This window comes from Rhinoraja longicauda, chromosome 13, assembly GCF_053455715.1.
Source record: "Rhinoraja longicauda isolate Sanriku21f chromosome 13, sRhiLon1.1, whole genome shotgun sequence".
Taxonomy (NCBI): domain Eukaryota; kingdom Metazoa; phylum Chordata; class Chondrichthyes; order Rajiformes; family Arhynchobatidae; genus Rhinoraja; species Rhinoraja longicauda.
This window is the reverse complement of record NC_135965.1, coordinates 30,839,840-30,861,737: the sequence shown is the minus strand read 5'-3', so window position 1 is coordinate 30,861,737 and position 21,898 is coordinate 30,839,840. Positions and strand designations below refer to the sequence as shown.

Here is a 21,898-nt window from a genome sequence, read left to right as displayed (position 1 = left end):
ATTCCTCTCTTTGGTCTTCCTCCAGATGTCTAAAGTGAGTCCTGGGCAGCTCATTCATTCCTGACAGTTGCATTGTCATAAAACGAATAAACTTTTCTGCATATTTTCCAGGCTTTAAATAATAATCTTATCGATTTTAAGCTAATTGTGTTTAATTTTTTCATCTGTTTTGTTATTGTTTTGCACTTTGCATAAGCCTTATTCTTTAGATCTAGTTTTATGTTTGTTAGTTGTTTGTGACATCTCATTGTTATTCGATTGTAGCATCTCATTCTTAGGTGTTTTATCCCCTTTTTACAGGAACATATTGATTCTAAACCCATTTAATTTCATTATTGCACTATTGAAATGACTTCCTGCTTCCATATTTTTACTACTTTATCTAATTCAGCATCATCTTTGTTCCCTTGTGGTTGACTTTCTCTCCAAACTGTGACTTGTTATATTTCATTCTTAGTCGTTATATGTTATGACTAGGACTTCTCCTAGATCCTCCCCCACGTTGTGCATAACTGCTCTTATCTGGGTTTTTTCCCAATACCGTGTCTTTTCTTTGTCACGCTGCCTGTGGTTTCCTGCTAATTGCCTCCTTCCCATTTTGAATTGAGGAGTTACACTTGCTACTTTCAAGCCTAATAAAACTCTCCGTGAATCTTGGCAATATTGCAAAATTAAAATCAACGTATCATCTATCTTACCGGTCATTTTTATAAAGATTCTAAGATGAAGTTCATCAGGGCCCCAAGACTGGTGAGATTGCAACTCCAACAATATACTCGATAGGACTGCACTGGTGATTGGAGTTTATTTCAATTCTTCCTGCCTTTCAATTCTCGATGTACAATTATTTCTGAGATATTACTCGTATCCTCGTAAATTACAGGTAAGTGGCAAAAGAATCAATTGGTGATCTATAGGGAAATAGGGAATGTCATACTGGGGCAAACGGGATGGGTCTTCTGGGAAAGCATTGGCTGACTACCTTTCTTCTGTGTTGGGATAAGTGGGTGATGATCTATTTACCCATTAAAAACCTTCCATCAAGCTAGTCTCTTTTCGTTGATTAAACATAATCTCAACTTTGATCCCTACCCCACCCACCCACTACTTAGACCAGATGTACACTGTTCCCTAATATCACTGTTTCTTGATTGCTGCTCCCATATGAGTGGTTTCCTGAAACATGGTGTAATGGGTTAGCTACCCTTCCGCTCTCGCTTACATTTAAACAGCTTGTAGCGGCCACAAACTCAAGGACTGAGACTCCTGCCCTCCTTGGTTCCCTTGCCGACATCACTTGCAGTCACACTCCCCTGTTCCTGGCCATTGATGAAATCAGAGGATTCTATCACACGAGGTGTGGCCATTTCCAGGTACAAAACAACAATGTCAAACAATAAATGCAGGTGAATTTGCATAGCAGTCCGGGAGCTCCCATATACTGCAGTCATGACACATCACAAGAGCTGCTATCCTTAATGTATTGATTGATTAGGCCATAAGTCTAGAAAGTGTGGACACAAGTGATCCAAGATGCCTTGACAAAATTGGCTTGGTTATTGGAGGCAAAGTGTAGTGGCGCAGCGTAAGTGGCAGCGGCTCACCTACAGTCCGTTTGTCTTTTGTGTTTTTTGTTGTTTTTTTGTCTTAATTGTAGTGTTTAGATGTGATGTAATGTTTTTTGTGGTTGTGTACTATGTGTGGGGGGGGGGGGGGGAACTGTAAAATTGTATCTTCCGAATGGAGACGCAACCTATTTTTCTGGGTCGTGTCCCCGTTCACGCTGTGGCCTACCATCGGCCAAACACCTGGAGCTGGCGGCCACCTGCTGGGACCACCTGGGGCTCTGGTTCGCAGAGCCCGTGGACCGGACTTACCATCTGTGGAGCTGGCTGCTTTCGGAGGCTGTGGTGGCGCTGCGAGTGCGGTTGCGACTCGCCTTCGGAGGCTCCGGAGGCTTCGGCCTTGGGCCGCGTGGATATCGGAAGCTTGCAGGCCCCTGGGTGGGGGCCGACATCGGGAGCTCCGGCAGCGGCAGCGGCAGCGTCTTCGCCCGCCACGAATCGTGGGGCTTGGGTCGGCCCGCCGCGGACCTTTCACCGTCCGGCGTGGCCTGGAACCGGCCGCGGAATTTTCTCCGCCCGGCAGGGGTTTCAATGTCGGGAGTCCCGACTGCCGCGACATGGCAACTTCAACAGCCTGACCACGGGAGAAGACAGCAGGGGAAGAGAAAAGACATTCTGGCCTTCCTTCACAGTGAGGAGGTGACTGGAGGAGACTCACTGTGATGGATGTTTCCTTTTTTTTGGTTTTGTGTTGGTTTGTGATTGTGTATGTTATTGCTTATTTTTATTGCTCTTATTGTTGGACTGTGGGTAATGGAATTTCGTCCAAAAGACTTGTTTTTTTTGGATAACAAATAAAGGCCATTCTGATTCTGATTCTGTAGTGGTGGTGTGTTGTTTCTCCATCCGTAAATCTGTAACTAATGGTGTACCATTAGGATGGGCACTCAAATTTTATTGTACATCTTACATACTAATGAGTTGGATGAGAATGCCTTCAACTAAATTCAAATATATTAATTACATGTAATGAATATTTTTGTTTAGCCGCAGGGGGAATCAAACAATGTGAGGAATAGGCAAGTTGGTAGAGGTGAAACAAAGGTCACGTCAGCCATGAATTTATGCATGCTTAACGCATCCCATGGCATAATTGATCTTTATGCACTTTATTCAGGCTCACACCTGAAGGGCAACGACACGCAAGGATTGTAAGTCTCTGCAGGGCTGAGCCCAGTGAGAATCAGCAGATACAAAAGAAATAGATGGGGCAGCTTTAACAGAAGTGGCAGAGGGTGGAGCATTCTTGCAGGTCTGCTGACTGTGTGTCTGTTTGTCCGACAGTTCCTGCGGATGGTGGATGCCTGCGCCAACTTCCTCGGTGAGGCTCTGCACCCGGACAACTGCGTGGGCATCCTGCGGCTGGCTGATGCGCATTCCCTGGACAGGCTGAGGAAATGCGTGCAGAACTATATTGTGCAGAACTTCCCCCAAGTCCTGACCCACGAGGAATTCCTCGAGCTGCCGGCGGAGATCCTGTCAGAAATCCTGGGAGACGATGAGCTCTGTGTCACCGAGGAGGAGCAGGTGTTTGAGACGGTGATGCGCTGGGTGCGTTACCGAGAGCCTGAGAGGAAGCACCAGCTGTGCCAGGTGCTGAGACATGTCCGCCTGCCCCTCCTGGACCCCTGGTACTTTGTAGAGCGGGTGGAAGGCGATGAACTTGTGTGGAAAAATCCAGAAGCGTTCCCTCTGTTGCAAGAAGCCAGGATGTACCACCTATCAGGCAATGAGGTCGGAACCCACAGCACAGATTCGGTCATTCTAACTTGGTTTGCTCAATGTTCTGCTTTGTGGATATTGGAAAAGGAAAGATTTCTATTTATACAGCAGACTCCAGGTTTTCCAAGTCTTTACTGTCACTATGTACCACTGTTGTCAGATAGTTTGGCCACAACAAAATTGGATGAAATAATGCAATGCGTTACAGTTTGGCTACAACAAAAGCGCATGAAATATTGCAATGCGTTATATAGAGTCATGGAGGCATACAACAAGGAAACAGGCACAACTTGCCAATGCTGACCAAATGCCCCATCTACAGTAGTCCCACCTGCCAATGTTTGGCCCTTATCCCTCTAAACCTTTCCTATCCATGTATCTGTCCAAATATCTTTTAAATGTTGTTGTGGTACTCGCCTCGACTACCTCCTCCAGTATACCCACTTTGATCAGCTGAGGATCAGTATTGGTCACAAACCCAAGGCAATTTTCACTGCTCTCCTTACAAGTAATTCAGTGGCATTCATAGCGAGGGGATTTGAGTATAGGAGCAGGGAGGTTCTGCTGCAGGTGTACAGGGCATTGCTGAGACCACACCTGGAGTATTGCGTACAGTTTTGGTCTCGTAATCTGAGGAAAGACATTCTTGCCATAGAGGGAGTACAGAGAAGGTTCACCAGATTGATTCCTGGGATGGCAGGACTTTCATATGAAGAAAGACTGGATAGACTCGGCTTGCACTCGCTGGAATTTAGAAGATTGAGGGGGGATCTTATAGAAACTTACAAAATTCTTAAGGGGTTGGACAGGCTAGATGCAGGAAGATTGTTCCCGATGTTGGGGAAGTCCAGAACAAGGGGGCACAGTTTAAGGATAAGGGGGAAGTCTTTTAGGACCGAGATGAGAACGTTTTTTTTCACACAGAGAGTGGTGAATCTGTGGAATTCTCTGCCACAGAAGGTAGTTGAGGCCAGTTCATTGACTATATTTAAGAGGGAGTTAGATGTGGCCCTTGTGGCTAAAGGGATCAGGGGGTATGGAGAGAAGGCAGGTACGGGATACTGAGTTGGATGATCAGCCATGATCATATTGAATGGCGGTGCAGGCTCGAAGGGCCGAATGGCCTACTCCTGCACCTATTTTCTATGTTTCTATAATATGCATCCACCTGAGAAAGCAGATAAGTGCTTGGTTTAATATCGCACAGGAAAGATGTTACCTGCAATGATGCATCGCTCCCTCAGTGATTCACTGCACTGTCAGCCCCAGTTCTACATTGGCGATGGTGGGTCGAGCCACAGAAGAATGTGAAGGATTTAAAAATATTATCGAGCTGGGAACCAGTAGAGCCTAGCAAGATTAGGGATATAGAGGGATGGAGAGCCAAATGAAAATTTTGGATGTATAAATTGACAGAAAAAAGTGAATTTTAAGGAAGAACACAAAGTGCTGGAGTAACTCCGCAGGTCAGGCAGCATCTCTGGAGGGAATGGACAGGCGACGTTTTGGGTCAGGACCCTTCTTCAGACATTGTATTAGGGGAGAGAAAGCTGAAAAGTGGCACAGTTCCCACTTTAAATGTTGTAAGAAAATAACTGCAGATGCTGGTACAAATCGAAGGTATTTATTCACAAAATGCTGGAGGAACACAGCAGGTCAGGCAGCATCTCAGGAGAGAAGGAATGGGTGACGTTTCGGGTCGAGACCCTTCTTCAGAAGTCTGAAGAAGGGTCTCGACCCGAAATGTCACCCATTCCTTCTCTCCTGAGATGCTGCCTGACCTGCTGGGTTACTCCACCACTTTAAATGTTTGTTTTTTAACATCTAATGTGCTCAATCTTACACTCTGAGCTACTGGGGGTGATCTGACACATATGATATGTTTTTGCTTGCAATAAAGGACAACTTTTTTTGTATCACCAGCAAATTGACCATCTGGCTCTCAGTCCCTTCATCCAGTTGATTATAGATTAGATGAGAGATTAAAATTGGTTGAGGCCCCATCACTGATCGCTGTAGCAACCCACTCATTGCTGATTGCCAAGCCAAATATGTCATCTACCCCAACTCACAGTTTTCTGCCAGTCAGCTACCCCACAGTACAAGCCTATATATTAACCCAGCCTGGTGCATAAATAGGATATGTTTGGAGGGATATGCGTCAAAGGCAGGCAGGTGAGACCAGTTTAGATGTGACATGTTGGTCAGTGTGGGCAAGTTGGGCCGAAGTGCCTGTTTCCACAGTGCTGTATGACTCTATGACTCGTTCAAAATTCAAGCAGCTTTAATGGCAGAAATCCAGAAAGGCTTCAAAATATCAGGGCCTTGAAATCAGCAGCATTTTAAAACCAAGGAAAAAGCATAAAACCAGTGGTACTTTAAAACATCAATAGCTCTATACCAGCACTTCCAGTCTAGGGGAGTGGTCAGAAATTAATGATTGTGTTTAAATTTACAACCAACAAATAAGCAGGTATTGAAGGTCCATACTTCCTAAAGATACAGGAGGAGGCAATTCGGCGCAACAGGTCTATGCAAACCCATTCCCCTGTTAATTTTTCTTGTGGCCTTTCCTCTACACAGTGGGAGAGGGAGAGGGGGAGTGAGGGAAAGAGGAAAGAAGAGAGAAGAGAGAAGAGAGAAGAGGAGAAGAGAGAAGAGGAGAGGAGAGGAGAGGAGAGGAGAGGAGAGGAGAGGAGAGGAGAGGAGAGGAGAGGAGAGGAGAGGAGAGGAGAGGAGAGAAGAGAAGCTCTTGTTTACAGCCAAACACTTTTTATGAAGCATAGTTATGGTGCTCATGTAGTAAATGTGGCCGCCAATTTGTGCACAGTAAAGTCCACAAAACAGGAATGTGGTATCAACCAGGTCATCTGTTTTTTAATGTTAATTGAGGGATAAATATTGGTCATGGTAGTGGAGAGAAATCTCTGACTTCATTGAAATTCAACCCATGGGGTTATCGATGTTTGTCCCATGGCTGCAAGAAATTACAGCATTGTAGATGTAGCATTGTCCATCCCACAACCCCCCTGTACCCTCCCCCCTCCCCCCACCATCAACTCCATCTACCCGCACGATGCCTTGGGAAAACAACCAAAGTAATCAAGTATCATTCCCACCCTGGTCTTTCCTCTTCTCCCCACTCCCATTGGGCAGAAGATACAAAAAGCTTGACAGCACGTACCAACAGCTATTACCTGCTATTACCAGACTACTGAACAGACTCCTCAAAAGTTAAGGGTAGAGTCCCGATCTCTCAACCCACCTCATTGTTGATATTGGACACTTGTTAAATGATAGGGTAGGCGGTCATAGTCTTTTTCCCACAGTAGGTTAGTCTAAAACTGGGATAGACACAAAACACTGGAGTAACTCGCCGGGGCAGGCAGCATCTCAGGTGAAAAGGAATAGGTGACGTTTTGGGCTGAGACCCTTCTTCAGAGCATAGGCTTCAGGTGAGAGAAAGATTTAGAAGGCACCCAAAGGCAAGTTTATCACACAGAGGATGATGGGTACATGGAACAAGCTGTCAGAGGGGCAGGTACAATTTCAATATTTAAAAGACATTTGGACAGGAACATAGCCAGGAAAGTTTGAGGGGGACATGGGCCAAATGCAGGCAAATGAGATTGATGTAGATGGCCATTTTGGTTGCATGCATGAGTTCAGCCAAAAACGTCTGTAACCAAGATATATAACTCTGTGAAACACTATTGGACAAATTATGGTTGAAACATGGTTGAAATCAGCATGGCAACTTTGTATAGTCGAATAAAGATGTCCAATTTTTACATTTACTTTAATCTAATGCAACGGCAAATGAAAACCTGATTAACTTGGTGTCTCCTCCTCCCCTTTGGTATGTGCAGATTATTTCAGAGAGGACGAAGCCCAGGATGCAGGAGTTCCAGTCGGAGGTCTTCATGATAATCGGCGGCTGTACGAAGGATGAGAAGTTTGTGGCAGAGGTAACCTGTTTGGATCCTCTCAGGCGAAGTCGCCTAGAGGTTGCCAAGCTGCCCATTACCGAGCAGGAGGTGGAGAGCGAGAACAAGAAATGGGTGGAATTCGCTTGCATCACTTTCCGCAATGAGGTCTACATCTCAGGTGAGCTGCAGGCTTGAGATAGTTAAGTTAGTTAATCCAATGTTAGTTAACAATAGTTAGTTAATCCGTTGCCCGCAGGGGATGATATTCTCCATTTGTTTACTTATCGAACATCAAGGTGTGATACAGGGACCAGAATGCCCATGAATCTCAGCGCATCGGTAATGGGGGACAGTGCGAAGGGAGCATTAGTTTGTGACTCCGCAATTGTTTCCCTTTACTTTGAACTGAGCCCATTTTAGATCATTTGTTTATTTTGTTTCACAATAACGTTATTTACAAGATTAACACAGAAGTTAAACTAAAATGCTCCCCTCTGCCCAGGATGAACTCTAACCCCTGTAGTGCCCACTAGTCTTGGAAGGTCTCCTGTAAGCCAGTAGCCATTGTGAACCCTCTCCACCAATACTTTGGCACAGACATCATCTTGGAGGAGAGGCAGGTAGTTAGCTTCGATGGACCCTTTGGCGGCCTGCTGCTTGGACGTGTAAACGGTCAGGTTCAGAAACAGATTGGCCGCAAGTCCTCTGATTGACTTGGCCCTATTTATACTGGGTGGCAGTCGACCAGGAAGCTGAGGAACAGTCCCTTCAAATACTCAAACACAGCTGCAACGTCATCTGCACAAGTTTGCACTTCATGTGCACATGGATCATGGACTTTTCCAATGGGATTCCCTGAGCTGCTTTAAAAAAAAAAATGCATTGACTGCTTTGTGCGGCACTCTCCACCCTGGTTCCTCATGTAAATGGGAAGGATATCCGTGTAGAGAGATGGCTCAATGGGTCACCGTTATTGCCAACTGTCTACTATAACCGAATAAGAGATTACCAAGTAATGGAGTATCATTGTATAAGTGGTAGAAACAAGGAACTGCAGATGCTGGTTAATACACAAAAGGACAGAAAGTGCAGGAGTATCGCAGCAGGTCAGACAGCATCTCTGGAGAACATTGATAGGTGTTGTTTCTGGTTGAGACCATTCTTCAGACTCTCAGCTTGGAACTCGGCCTGAAATCCAGGTGAGTTGAGGTGGGGATTGGCGGAGTCATTGGTCGCGGCCCACGGGCGGCTGGAGTGCAGGTAAGGGTCGGCGGTGACGGCAGCGGTGGTGGCTCGGCAGCCCCGCAGAGAGGGCTGAGGGTGGCGTGGGCAACCCAGCCTGGCAGTGAAGGTCAGTAGGTCTGTCCACTATAACCAAAACCTGTTATCAATAGGTCCGCGATAACAAGGGTTTACTGTATTATCAATTTCTTCCTCTGGGCTTTCATATCCTCCTCACCAATGGCCTTGCCTGACAGGGAATGTTGGGATAGTGGCAAGGGAGATGGGCTGAATGGCTTCCTTATCCGTCATAAGGAAATATGAAACTTTACAAAAGTCTAGAACGTCTCAGCTTAATGAACCAAAATATTCAGAACACCAGGTTACACATGTGCCATTGCTGGATCCGGCAGCTCCCTTAACCATTGTTCCTAAAATAAATCCAATAGAACTTCCACACTAATTGGCGCGTTGTCAGGCTTATTTGCAAAGAGTTCAATGTTGAAAAAAATTTTGTGAACTGCATCCTGGGAGGAAACAAAGATGCAAAGAGGATATTTGTTAGGAGCTAATTTTGGTATTTATGAATTAATGTTGCATTTAACCTGTCAACACAGCTTCCTCCATAGTGCTGTTAATTCCCACCGGTTTACAGGGGCTTTTTCTTGCCAGTGGCCAACAGTCTCATTGCTAAAGCGGGTCTGTTGTTGGCCACTCAGTCCTTTGATCCAGGTCAATCATGGAGACTGCCCTGCCTCACAACACATTCATCCAAATCCAAAGTCATCCTCTTTTTTGCTGAACATAATTGTTCCATTCTAGTCTTGAACAGTTCATCCGTCCCACTGTCCATTTCCTTTCAGGTGGGGTGGGGGCAGAAGGAAGGAGGGGCATCATGTTTTCACTATCTTTTGGGCAAAAGAGTGCTACCTGATTTCATGGTGTTTAGTTTAGTTTAGTTTAGACATACAGCAAATAGGCCCTTTGGCCCACCGAGTCTGCATCGACCAGCGATCCCCACACATTAACACTAACCTACACACATTAGGGACAATTTGCAATTATACCAAGCCAATTAACCTACAAACCTGTACATCTTTGGAGTGTGGGAAGAAGCCGGAGATCCCGGTAAAAACCCATGCAGGTCACGGGGAGAATGCACAAACTCTGTACGGAGAAGCACCCGTGGTCAGGATCGAACCTGGGTCTCTGGCACTGTAAGGCACCAATTCTACCGCTGTGCCACCATACCGGTATCTTATTCTATTTTTTTTAATTCTCCTCCTCCATATTCACTCCAGAACTAACTTTTAATTGCAAAAATAAAGATAAAACAGTTGCAAATGTTAGATAATCTACAATAAAAACAGAAAATTGTCGAGATACTCTACAGGTCAGGTTGCATCTGTGGGAAGAGAAAATTAGTTAACATTGACTTGAAATGTCAAGTCTGTTTCTCTGCCCACTGATGTGCCCTAACCTGTTATTTCCAGCATTCTCTATTTATAATTTTTTAAATTTTAAATTGGTGAAATATGCAAAATTCTAAACGGTTCAAGTGTTGAACCTTTTACAATTTGCATATCTAACCGCCTTCAAGACCTAAGGGAATGTACATGAAACCATTCATTAGATCAGATTGTAACAACACAGAAGGCCATTCAACTTACTGTAACTATGTTATTTAAAAATGCTGTCATTTTGCCAGTTCCCTTGATGTGTCCCAGCAATATTTGTGTCGTTTCATTTGTTTGTCCAATCTTGCTGATCAGTCGGAGCCTGTTGTGAGATCTGTCTCTTAGTCATGAAGATTAGTGAGTTCAAATTACACTAATACCTGCACTGACTGAAATTACTGGGAACTTTAGCATGGTTTCTTCCACTCCAGACCTGGGCATACACACCTGAGTTGGGGCTGTGCACCCACACCCAAATTTGGGGCTGTGTTCGTGTATCTGAGCTCAATCTTTTCATTGGGTGTCTGTGAGTGCAAGAAGTTTCAGGGTCAGTTTTATAGTATTTGCAGTTTTTGATAGGCAGATGGTCGGACAAAGGCCAGAAACGAAAAGACAATGATGGATCACCATTCTGGGTATCTTAATGCTACGCTCAACACCAGTCTCTGAACCCACCTTTCATCTTCTCTGTCCAAGGGAGACCAAAGCAGTTTTCCCAGAGAAGTCGGAGCAGATTTGGGCAAGCCCAGTGGGCAAAAGCACAGGTTCACGGGCTCCGGTGATGGGGAATATTTTTTGCTTCATCCATGATAAATGTACTTGGGAATGATCAGTGTGTTTATGTATTGGAGATTTTAATTGTCATGTTTCTGTGGGGCTTTCTAGGTGGTAAAGAAACTCAACATGAAGTGTGGAAGTACAATGCCTCCTTAAATAAATGGATTCAAGTTGAATATTTAAACACTGGCCGGTGGCGGCACAAGATGGCCGTTCTGAATGGCAAGGTATATGCGGTTGGAGGTTTTGATGGCATGACACGACTCAACAGTGTGGAAGTATACGACTCCTTTCACAACTGCTGGACTGAGGTATCTATCAAGGAGAATATCAAGTAACTCAATGCAAATCTCAAACCACAATACCTTGAGTGTTTCCTTATGTACTTTCTCTACATTTTGCACATTGCTTCCTGTGTCACAGTTTGTCAATGTAACTATTTCTGCCGTGTCTGTTTGTCATGTCTATCGAAAAAATGCTTAATGACCTTTTAATGACCTGAGAACATACTTCACACCCAATAAGGTACTTTTCAAAATGAGATTTAAAATAGACAATAGACAATAGACAATAGACAATAGACAATAGGTGCAGGAGTAGGCCATTCAGCCCTTCGAGCCAGCACCGCCATTCAATGCAATCATGGCTGATCACTCTCAATCAGTACCCCGTTCCTGCCTTCTCCCCATACCCCCTCACTCTGCTATCCTTAAGAACTCTATCCAGCTCTCTCTTGAAAGCATCCAACGAACTGGCCTCCACTGCCTTCTGAGGCAGAGAATTCCACACCTTCACCACTCTCTGACTGAAAAAGTTCTTCCTCATCTCCGTTCTAAATGGCCTACCCCTTATTCTTAAACTGTGGCCCCTTGTTCTGGACTCCCCCAACATTGGGAACATGTTTCCTGCCTCTAATGTGTCCAATCCCCTAATTATCTTATATGTTTCAATAAGATCCCCCCTCATCCTTCTAAATTCCAGTGTATACAAGCCCAATCGCTCCAGCCTTTCAACATACGACAGTCCCGCCATTCCGGGAATTAACCTAGTGAACCTACGCTGCACGCCCTCCATAGCAAGAATATCCTTCCTCAAATTTGGAGACCAAAACTGCACACAGTATTCCAGGTGCGGTCTCACCAGGGCCCGGTACAACTGTAGAAGGACCTCTTTGCTCCTATACTCAACTCCTTTTGTTACGAAGGCCAACATTCCATTGGCTTTCTTCACTGCCTGCTGTACCTGCATGCTTCCTTTCATTGACTGATGCACTAGGACACCCAGATCTCGTTGAACTCCCCCTCCTCCTAACTTGACACCATTCAGATAATAATCTGCCTTTCTATTCTTACTTCCAAAGTGAATAACCTCACACTTATCTACATTAAACTGCATCTGCCATGTATCCGCCCACTCACACAACCTGTCCAAGTCACCCTGCAGCCTTATTGCATCTTCCTCACAATTCACACTACCCCCCAGCTTAGTATCATTTGCAAATTTGCTAATGGTACTTTTAATCCCTTCGTCTAAGTCATTAATGTATATCGTAAATAGCTGGGGTCCCAGCACCGAACCTTGCGGTACCCCACTGGTCACTGCCTGCCATTCCGAAAGGGACCCATTTATCCTCACTCTTTGCTTTCTGTCTGTCAACCAATTTTCTATCCATGTCAGTACCCTACCCCCAATACCATGTGCCCTAATTTTGCCCACGAATCTCCTATGTGGGACCTTGTCGAAGGCTTTCTGAAAGTCGAGGTACACCACATCCACTGACTCTCCCCTGTCAATATTCCTAGTTACATCCTCAAAAAATTCCAGTAGATTTGTCAAGCATGATTTCCCCTTCGTAAATCCATGCTGACTCGGAATGATCCTGTTACTGCTATCCAAATGCTCAGCAATTTCGTCTTTTATAATTGACTCAAGCATCTTCCCCACCACTGATGTCAGACTAACTGGTCTATAATTACCCGTTTTCTCTCTCCCTCCTTTCTTAAAAAGTGGGATAACATTGGCTATCCTCCAATCCACAGGAACTGATCCTGAATCTATAGAACATTGAAAAATGATCTCCAATGCTTCCACTATTTCTAGAGCCACCTCCTTAAGTACCCTGGGATGCAGACCATCAGGCCCTGGGGATTTATCAGCCTTCAGTCCCATCAGTCTACCCAAAACCATTTCCTGCCTAATGTGGATTTCCTTCAGTTCATCCATCACCCTAGGTTCTCCGGCCCCTAGAACATTTGGGAGATTGTGTGTATCTTCCTCAGTGAAGACAGATCCAAAGTAATGGTTTAACTCGTCTGCCATTTCTTTGTTCCCCATAATAAATTCCCCTGCTTCTGTCTTCAAGGGACCCACATTTGCCTTGACTATTTTTTTCCTCTTCACGTACCTAAAAAAACTTTTGCTATCCTCCTTTATATTATTGGCTAGTTTACCCTCGTACCTCATCTTTTCTCCCCGTATTGCCTTTTTAGTTAACTTTTGTTGCTCTTTAAAAGAGTCCCAATCCTCTGTCTTCCCACTCTTCTTTGCTATGTTATACTTCCTCTCCTTAATTTTTATGCTGTCCCTGATTTCCCTCGTCAGCCACAGGTGTCTCTTACTCCCCTTAGAGTCTTTCCACCTCTTTGGAATAAATTGATCCTGCAACCTCTGCATTATTCCCAGGAATACCTGCCATTGCTGTTCTACCATCTTCCCTGCTAGGGCCTCCTTCCAGTCAATTTTGGTCAGCTCCTGCCTCATGCCTCTGTAATCCCCTTTGCTATACTGTAATACCGACACTTCTGATTTTCCCTTCTGCCTTTCCATTTGCAGAGTAAAACTTATCATGTTGTGATCACTGCCTCCTAATGGCTCTTTTACCTCTAGTCCCCTTATCAGATCAGGATCATTACACAACACTAAATCCAGAATTGCCTTCTCCCTGGTAGGCTCCAGTACAAGCTGTTCTAAGAATCCATCTCGAAGGCACTCTACAAACTCTCTTTCCTGGGGTCCATTTCCAACCTGATTTTCCCAGTCTACCTGCATGTTGAAATCTCCCATAACCACCGTAGCATTACATTTTTGACACGCCAATTTTATCTCCTGATTCAACTTGCACCCTATGTCGAGGCTACTGTTTGGGGGCCTATAGATAACTCCCATTAGGGTATTTTTACCCTTACAATTTCTAATTTCTATCCATACTGATTCAACATCTCCTGATTCTATGTCACCCCTTGCAAGGGAATGAATATCATTCCTTACCATCAGAGCAACCCCACCCGCTCTGCCCACCTGTCTGTCTTTTCTATACGTTGTGTACCCCTGAATATTCAGTTCCCAGCCCTGGTCCTCTTGTAGCCATGTCTCAGTGATCCCTACAACATCATACTTGCCCATGACTAACTGAGCCTCAAGCTCATCCACTTTATTTTTTATACTACGCGCATTTAAGTACAACACTTTAACTTCTGTATTTACCTCCCCTCTCACATCGGTCACAATTGGCCCTGCCCTTAATTTCTTTTCCCCTCTAGAACTTCTGTTCCCATTCTCCCGAGGAGAGTTGGGTAAGATGATAGAGCCGTGGTTTAATGTGTAGGAGGAACTGCAGATGCTGTTTATACCGAAGATAGATATGAAATGCTGCAGTAACTCAGCCGGTCAGGCAGCACCTGTGGAGAAAAGAAATAGGTGACGTTTTGGGTCATAAGAAATAAGTGACCCGAAACGTCACTTATCCACGTTCTCCAGGGTGGCTGCCAGACCTGCTGAGTTATTCCAGCATTTTGTGTCTATCTTTCATATTCAGATAGATCATTTTTCAATCTATAAATCATTTAAATATTTTGTTTAACATTGTTCCTCTTGCTACAGGGAGTTCCGCTCCTCGTAAACGTGAGCTCATTTGCTGCTACTACCTATTTTAAGAGGCTATATATAATTGGAGGAGGACCCAATGGGAAACTGGCTACAGACAGGACGCAGTGTTTTGATCCTGCAACAAATACGTGGAGTCTCAAGTCAACTATGCCTATAGAAGCCAAGTGCATCAATGCTGTTACATTCAAGGATCATATTTATGTTGTGGGTATGTGAATGAGATTGCTTTCGGTGGAGTTCTGAGTGATGAGTTCACAACAGAGAGATATTTAGGACTGTAAAGACCATTGACTCTTCGTTCGGGTCATAGTTTATCTATGCCTTCACTTTACTTCTCTGCCTTTCTAAACCCATTAAGATTTTATTAGTCAAAGTTAACAATATTAATGGACCAAACCAGGCGTCTTGGGAGAAAAGTTGAGTGAAACTGCTGTCTCCTTTTTTAATTGTTTATTACATACAACTGATAAATATGTGTGAGATGACATAGCAATTACAAAATAATCTAGGTAATAATCTAATAATCAAAACAAGCAGGGACAGTTTCTACCCAGCTGTTATCAGGCAACTGAACCATTCCTATCAACTAGAGAGCGGTCCTGAGCTACCTTCTACCTTATTGGAGAGCCTCAAACTATCTTTAATTGGACTTTACTCGACTTTATCTTGCACTTGATTGTAATCGTGTTTCGTCTTTCTGCTGACTGGTTAGCATGCAATAAAAGCTTTTCACTGCAATTTGGTACACGAGATAATAAACTAAACTAAACTAAACTGGAACTAAACTAAATCAACAAATCTTAGCAGATGGAACTCCATCGCAAAGTGCAAGATAATCCATTATAAATCCACTTGAGAAAAATTGGGAACACTTTCTGAAAGTTATACAACTAGGAACTGTGGAAGAACACAGGATCCTCACCAATCAGGCACAGAACAGGAATATAGTATATGCAAACACTGGCAAATCATAAACACATTGATAAATAGAATGCTAACTTTTATTTCAAGTAGCTGGACTACAAACGAGGAAAGAAGTCCATGTTGTTCCAACCTTTTAGGGTCAGTTAGAAGTATTGCAGTATTGTGAGGGAATAAACTAGCAATTCTTCAGAATGACAGTATGGTTTTAAACGGTTAAATTCTGGAGAGACACTGTTTTTACTTGACTTGCTTGTAGAATGCTGACAGGAAAGCCTAACTAAGATGCTAAAAGGATTCAATAGATTAGAAGCAGAGGAGATATTAAGATTGAAGAAAATGTCACAATCCTCTAGCACGGGGCCGGCCATTGAGAAGTACGAGCGGAAAATACTTTTTAAATACAAAGGGTAATGAAAATCCACAAATCTTCAGTGTAGATTTGTGGATGTTAGAATAATTAAAGCTATTAAGAATCAGATCAATCAATTATTAGAAAAGGATACTGAGGTTTTCAGAGCTGAGGTATAGACAGTTGTCGTCCATTTGAAGACTGAAGTGAATGAATGGTTTATGATTGTAGCTCTGGCCCAGATTTGGTAGTGAGATGTCTGTGAAACTGTCTATATTCACCAACAATACACCATATAACAGATGTCAACATCTGGATTTCTGCCTACATGAATATGAACAAGAAAATCAGAGGGTTTTGCAGACCCATTAATGTGGACATGCTCCAAAGTTATATTCATCATGGAATTCAGTTAGGGAATTTAAAATAACAAAAAAATATATATATATATATATTTACATTATGGATTCACCAAGGAACCAGGTAAGAGGAGACATAACCAGCATTTTCCATTGGTTTAATGAGAGGGCATAGCAGTCAGAACTTCAACTTATAGTTTTTTATTTACATAGGTTCTTGGTTGAAAATACTCTTTTTAAGCTCTTTACAATTTAAAACATTCTCGAAAGGTAGATTTTTTTAATGAGTGATTCTAGGTGGCTACAAGTGTTTAGAAGTAATTTTTTAGTGTTTTTATCTTAAGAGAATTGCTTCAGCACTAAAATTTCCCTCTGCATATTCCCACAGCGAGGATTACCACAGATAAGTTTGACCAGGTCAGCGCTGGTACTCACAACATATAGTAAAGTCAAAGCCAATGTTTCCTTTACATTGACCTCTGAGTTTCAGATTCACAGCACAAAGACTCTATTGTATGTTTGATCTCAAAACACCTGTGAAAAGTACAGAAGCGCAGTGTAATAAATGATAACCTAACATTCAGTTACCTTGAGCCAGAGCCTTTGGCTATGAATTTGTATCAGGGTTGAGTTTTCAGCTGCAATTCATTTTATTGAATGGTCTGGCTTTGAGGACAATGCCAGATTTCATTAAGCTGCTTTATGCTCTCCTTGGCTTTGCCAGTTGCCACCTGTGTAACGTGCAACACCAATGTGTAGAAAGTTACTGCTGAAAAGCTAATAATCCTCAGGCTGTTTGTCATATGTTGAGTGCAAACAACAGTGCCACCTTCTGGGTAATCCTTTGTTGGCGATGAGCCTCTTCAGAGCAGCTTCATAGGATTCATTTCTCCTCCGTCTGATGGAAAACTTAAAACATAACCAAGATCGGCAACATGGATGATGGAAGGAATTGTTTTTGGAAGAATTGGATGAGCAAAACATAGGGCACAAGTTATAATTTCAAGAGGAGTAAGTTGGAAAGAGTAGAAATAAAGAACTTCAGATGCTGGTTAATTTACAAAAGGACACAAAGTGCTGGAATAACTCAGTGAGTGAGGCAGCTTCTCTGAAGAACATGGATAGGTGACATTTCAGGTCGAGACACTTTTTCAGACTGATTGTAGAGAGGGAGAAGAAAGTTGGAATAGAGGAGAGGCAAGATAAAGTGTGGCAGGTAATAGGTTGACATGGGGGGGGCTTTGATAGGCCGATGGATGGAACAAAGGCCAGAGATAAGAAAGGAAGGTTTGAGAAAGGTGGAGGTCCAAGGGAAATCTTTTGTAAAGGTTATTTAATTTGAGGACTAAATTACCTGGGGAAAGATACTGTAGCAGGTAGTGTAAACAATGTCAAGGGACCAGTTCAATGTGATTCTAGAAAAAAAAGAGATTGAAGGTTAGGGTGAAAAGGCAGGGTGGGATTAAGTGCTAAGGTGAAATGTTGAGTGGGTGGGTTAAACCCTGTAGAGTAAGAAGGTGAGTGGGTCTATTGTAGACTATGGGGCTATTGACAGAAGTGCTCAGGTAGGATTGAGGCAGATGCTAAGAAGGAAAAGCATCGGATTACGATAAATGGAAAGGTGATCAGGTGGACTTGAGGCAAGAAGGTTGATGGTGTTTAGGAACATGCGGTGTGGTTTATGGGTGTTGTGAGGCCAGCAGTGGGATTGAGAGATGTGGCAAATTGGCTATGTATGGTGAGGTAGGCCGGTAGGATGAGGTTTATGGTGAGATGGCCAATGACATGAAGCAAGGTGTACATCATCATGAGTAAACATGTGGGGAGAGATATTCGAAGGTGACTGGGTGTGCTCGTGGGATATGCTGTGGGTATGAAGTGAAAGATTGGAGGGGAGTTTTATCGGTAAGTGGAGATGCGAGGCATTTGGTATGTGCAGAGGAGAACTTTGGTATTAATGACACTGATAATTGTATGTGAGCCAGAACACCATTGCAGCAAGCCTCCACACTTGGTTTTGGGTAGCTAAACCTCAGTAATCTCTGAGCTACTCATGACTCCCAGAGCGTGAATTCCTCTCTCTCTTTCACTAGGTGGTGCCATGAAGGCCCTTTACTGCTACAGCCCCGCAGAGGACTCGTGGGCTCTGGTCACACAGTTTGGTCACGAGCGGGCCAGCTGTGGGATCTCAGCATGCAACAACAAGCTCTTCATCACCGGCGGCCGTGACGAGAAGAACGAGGTCATCGCCACAGTGCTTTGCTGGGACACGGAGAAGCAAAAGTTGACAGAGGAGTGCGTCTTGCCCCGCGGCGTTTCACATCACGGGAGTGTCACCGTCAGGAAGTCCTACACCCACATCCGGCGCATCGTCCCTGGAGCGGTCTCTGTATGACACAGCCAAAGCACAGGCACCTGCCCACCTCCAGAGGGGCAGCCTGGGAGTTTTGAACAAACTTCATCTGGACAGTCAGAGGCTTTTAATCCGGCCAGTCTCCTGGAGACCTTCTCTCTGAAAAGCACCGAGAACAACAAAGTCTTGTGGGACAAAGTACTGCATTGTCAAATGAGTTGGAAATCTGAATCGGGTCCAAAACGACTCCTTGCATTTTTTTAAATGTATAAAATAAACTGGAAACTACACCAGATATTGAGAATGCATAACTGGAGAACACTCGGGTGTAAAAGGGAGACATTGAGAACAGGGGGATATAGAGAGTAAATGCCAAGAGTAGAGAGACTGCAGACTCAGATTAAAATATGCAGACATGTCTCAGGTGGTTTGCTTGATAGGTATGGTTTATGGAATGTAAATAAAACATATTTCAACTATGAAGAAACTGAATAGTAGAACAGCCTCCAGGGGCTGAACAATTAGTACTTTTCCTTTTTCAACTGGGTCATAGTCACGTAGCGTGGAACAGATTCCTCTGTACATTCCATCCCTGCCAACCATCTAGAACCCAGCTACACTAATCCAATTTACCAGCATTTTCTCAAGGCCTGACCTCACTTACTTACCCTCAGGTGCTACCTGACCTCCTGTCACGCTTACCCACTTGTTGTCGTAAAAGAATCTGACTCCACTGCCCTATCAGGGTTAGGCTTAGGCCACACAGTGCCCATCATTTATTTTCTCTATATCCCCGTCAATATTTTTCCGAATGTTTAAACTCTCTGCAATTTATTAATTAGGCCAAGATAAAGATGTCTTTTAGCTTGAAAATATCTGATTTTTGTTTGTATGGGAATTAGGAGCAAATTGATATTAGGGGGACAGTGATTTTGATGAGGAATAAACACAAGTAGTTGATCCAAAAATCCTGTACTTAACCAGGGGCCATCTTTACTGACAATGTGTTCTCAGGCTCTGAAATTGCCGTAAATGGACAAGCAGTACTGGCTTCTAAAAAGTACAGATTGCAGATTAGTTTACTTCCTATACACTGGGATGCAATGAAAATTCCTTGTCCATATGAAGATCATAGAGTAATCAGTATACATAATAATAATAGATACAATAATACATATAATGACGACTGCAAAACAGCAAAATGGTGCAAAAATAGTAGTGCAATCTGAAGTAGTGCAATAAAACTGAAGTATAATAATGGATTGGCTATTTTTTAATTTCGTTGTACTCGTTGCAATGACAATAAATGAATATTATTATTATTATTATTATTATATTATTATTATTATTATTATTATTATTATTATTATTATTATTATTATTATTATTATTATTATTATATAGCAAAACATAGAACATAGAACAGTACAGAACCTGTATGTTGGCGAGACCAAGCACAGGCTCGGCGCTCGTTTCGCTGAACACCTCCGCTCAGTCCGCCTTAACCTACCTGATCTCCCTGTTGCTCAGCACTTTAACTCCCCCTCCCATTCCCAATCTGACTTTTCAGTCCTGAGCCTCCTCCATTGTCAGAGTGAGGCCCAGCGCAAATTGAAGGAACAGCAAGCACCTCATATTTTGTTTGGGTAGCTTACACCCCAGCGGTATGAACATTGACTTCTCTAACTTGAAGTAGCCCTTGCTTTCTCTCTCTCTCCATCCCCTCCCACTTCCCAATTCTCCCACCAGTCTTACTGTCTCCGACTACATTTTATCTCTGTCCCACCCCTGACATCAGACCCCCAGAAGGGTCTCGACCTGAAACATCACACATTCCTTCTCTCCAGAGATGTTGCCTGTCCCGCTGAGTTACTTCAGCATTTTGTGTCTTCCTTCAATTTAAACCAGCATCTGCAGTTCTTTCCTACACATGGAACAGTACAGTACAGGAACAGGCCCTTTGGTCCACAATATTTGTGCTGAACATGATACCTAGTTAAACTGAAATCATCTGCCTGTACAGGATTTATATCCTTCTATTTCCTGCACTTCCATGTGCCTATCTAAACTTAAATGGCTCTGCAGATCAATGCTGTTAAGAGTGTTGCCATAACTGTACACTCTCTCCTTACATTCAATCTCCCAAAGTGCAACACCTAACACTCGCTCAGATTAAACTCCATCTGCCATTTCTCTGACCATTTCTGCACCTGGTCTATATCCCGCTGTATCTTCTGCTAGCATTCCTCACTGTCTGCATCTTCTCCAATTTTGTTTCACAAAATGCTGGAATAACTCAGCAGGTCAGGCAGCATCTCGGGAGAGAAGGAATGGGTGACGTTTCGGGTCGAGACCCTTCCTCCAATTTTGTGGTCGTCAGCAAACTTACTCACCAACCCATCTACATGTATGCCCAGGTCCCCTTATTTTAACTTCCAGTCTAACAATTGTACGTTTATACTTGTGTGCAGCTTTCTAGATTTTGCATCACTTCACTCTGCGGCCACCAGGAGATACAAGCGTCTTTATTTTATCGTGTTTATGACAACACCTCTTTAGTCAGTGAACGTCCTGGAGGTATGAGTTACACAATAACCTGTGTACTCAGTATGTAGAATCTTCCCTTCAGTCATGATGTACTGGTGTATTTGAAATTAAAATACAGAGAGCACAGACCAATTGCAAGAAAAATAAATATTGTGCTGTGCCCTCCACTTTGAAGCTTATTTAAAACTTTAAAGTAGAGGGCACAGCCCAATATTTATTTTCTTGCAATTAGTTTGTGCTTTCTGTGTTTTAATTTCAAATACAATCATTACACCAGAGGTTCAGTGCTTCAGGTGTAATCTATATACTAAAACTCTCGTTCGTTTGTTTGTCTGTTCCTGAACTACAGCCAAAACGGTACACGATACCGCAACAATTTCAGGCCCACCTTACTCACCGTCATCCCTTTGGTGCTAATGGAAGAAGTTTCATTGAAATTGGTGTTATATTTTTAAAGTTATTCACATTTTAATGTTTAAATCTATCTCCTAGGGAGGAAGGGGGGGGGGGGGGGAGGGAGGGAGGGAGGGAGGGAGGGAGGAGAGGGAGGGAGGGAGGAGAGGGAGGGAGGAAAGGGGGCGGAGGGAGGGGGGGGATAGGGGGAGGGGGGAGGGGAGGAGGATGGGGGGAGTGGGGGAGGGAGGGGAAGGGGAGGGGGGGTGGGGGGAGAGAGGGGGAGGGGGGAGAGAGGGGGAGGGGGATGAGGGGGAGGAAGGGGAGGGGGGGAGGTGAGAGAGGGGAGGGGGAGGG

General features: G+C 43.7%; 1 protein-coding gene across 2 annotated transcripts in view; it reads left to right on the top strand.

The window, feature by feature from the left end:
- klhl6 (kelch-like family member 6) overlaps positions 1-19,862 on the top strand; it is an 88,103-nt gene extending 68,241 nt beyond the window's left edge. For both annotated transcript variants that reach the window (XM_078410722.1, XM_078410721.1), the window contains 5 exons: positions 2,910-3,359; positions 7,217-7,454; positions 10,840-11,042; positions 14,611-14,824; positions 18,342-19,862. In XM_078410722.1, the coding sequence (XP_078266848.1) occupies positions 2,910-3,359; positions 7,217-7,454; positions 10,840-11,042; positions 14,611-14,824; positions 18,342-18,643 (1,407 nt within the window). In that variant the 3' untranslated portion in view covers positions 18,644-19,862. The remainder of the gene's footprint in view (positions 1-2,909; positions 3,360-7,216; positions 7,455-10,839; positions 11,043-14,610; positions 14,825-18,341) is intronic.
- The last annotated feature ends 2,036 nt before the right edge of the window (positions 19,863-21,898 follow it).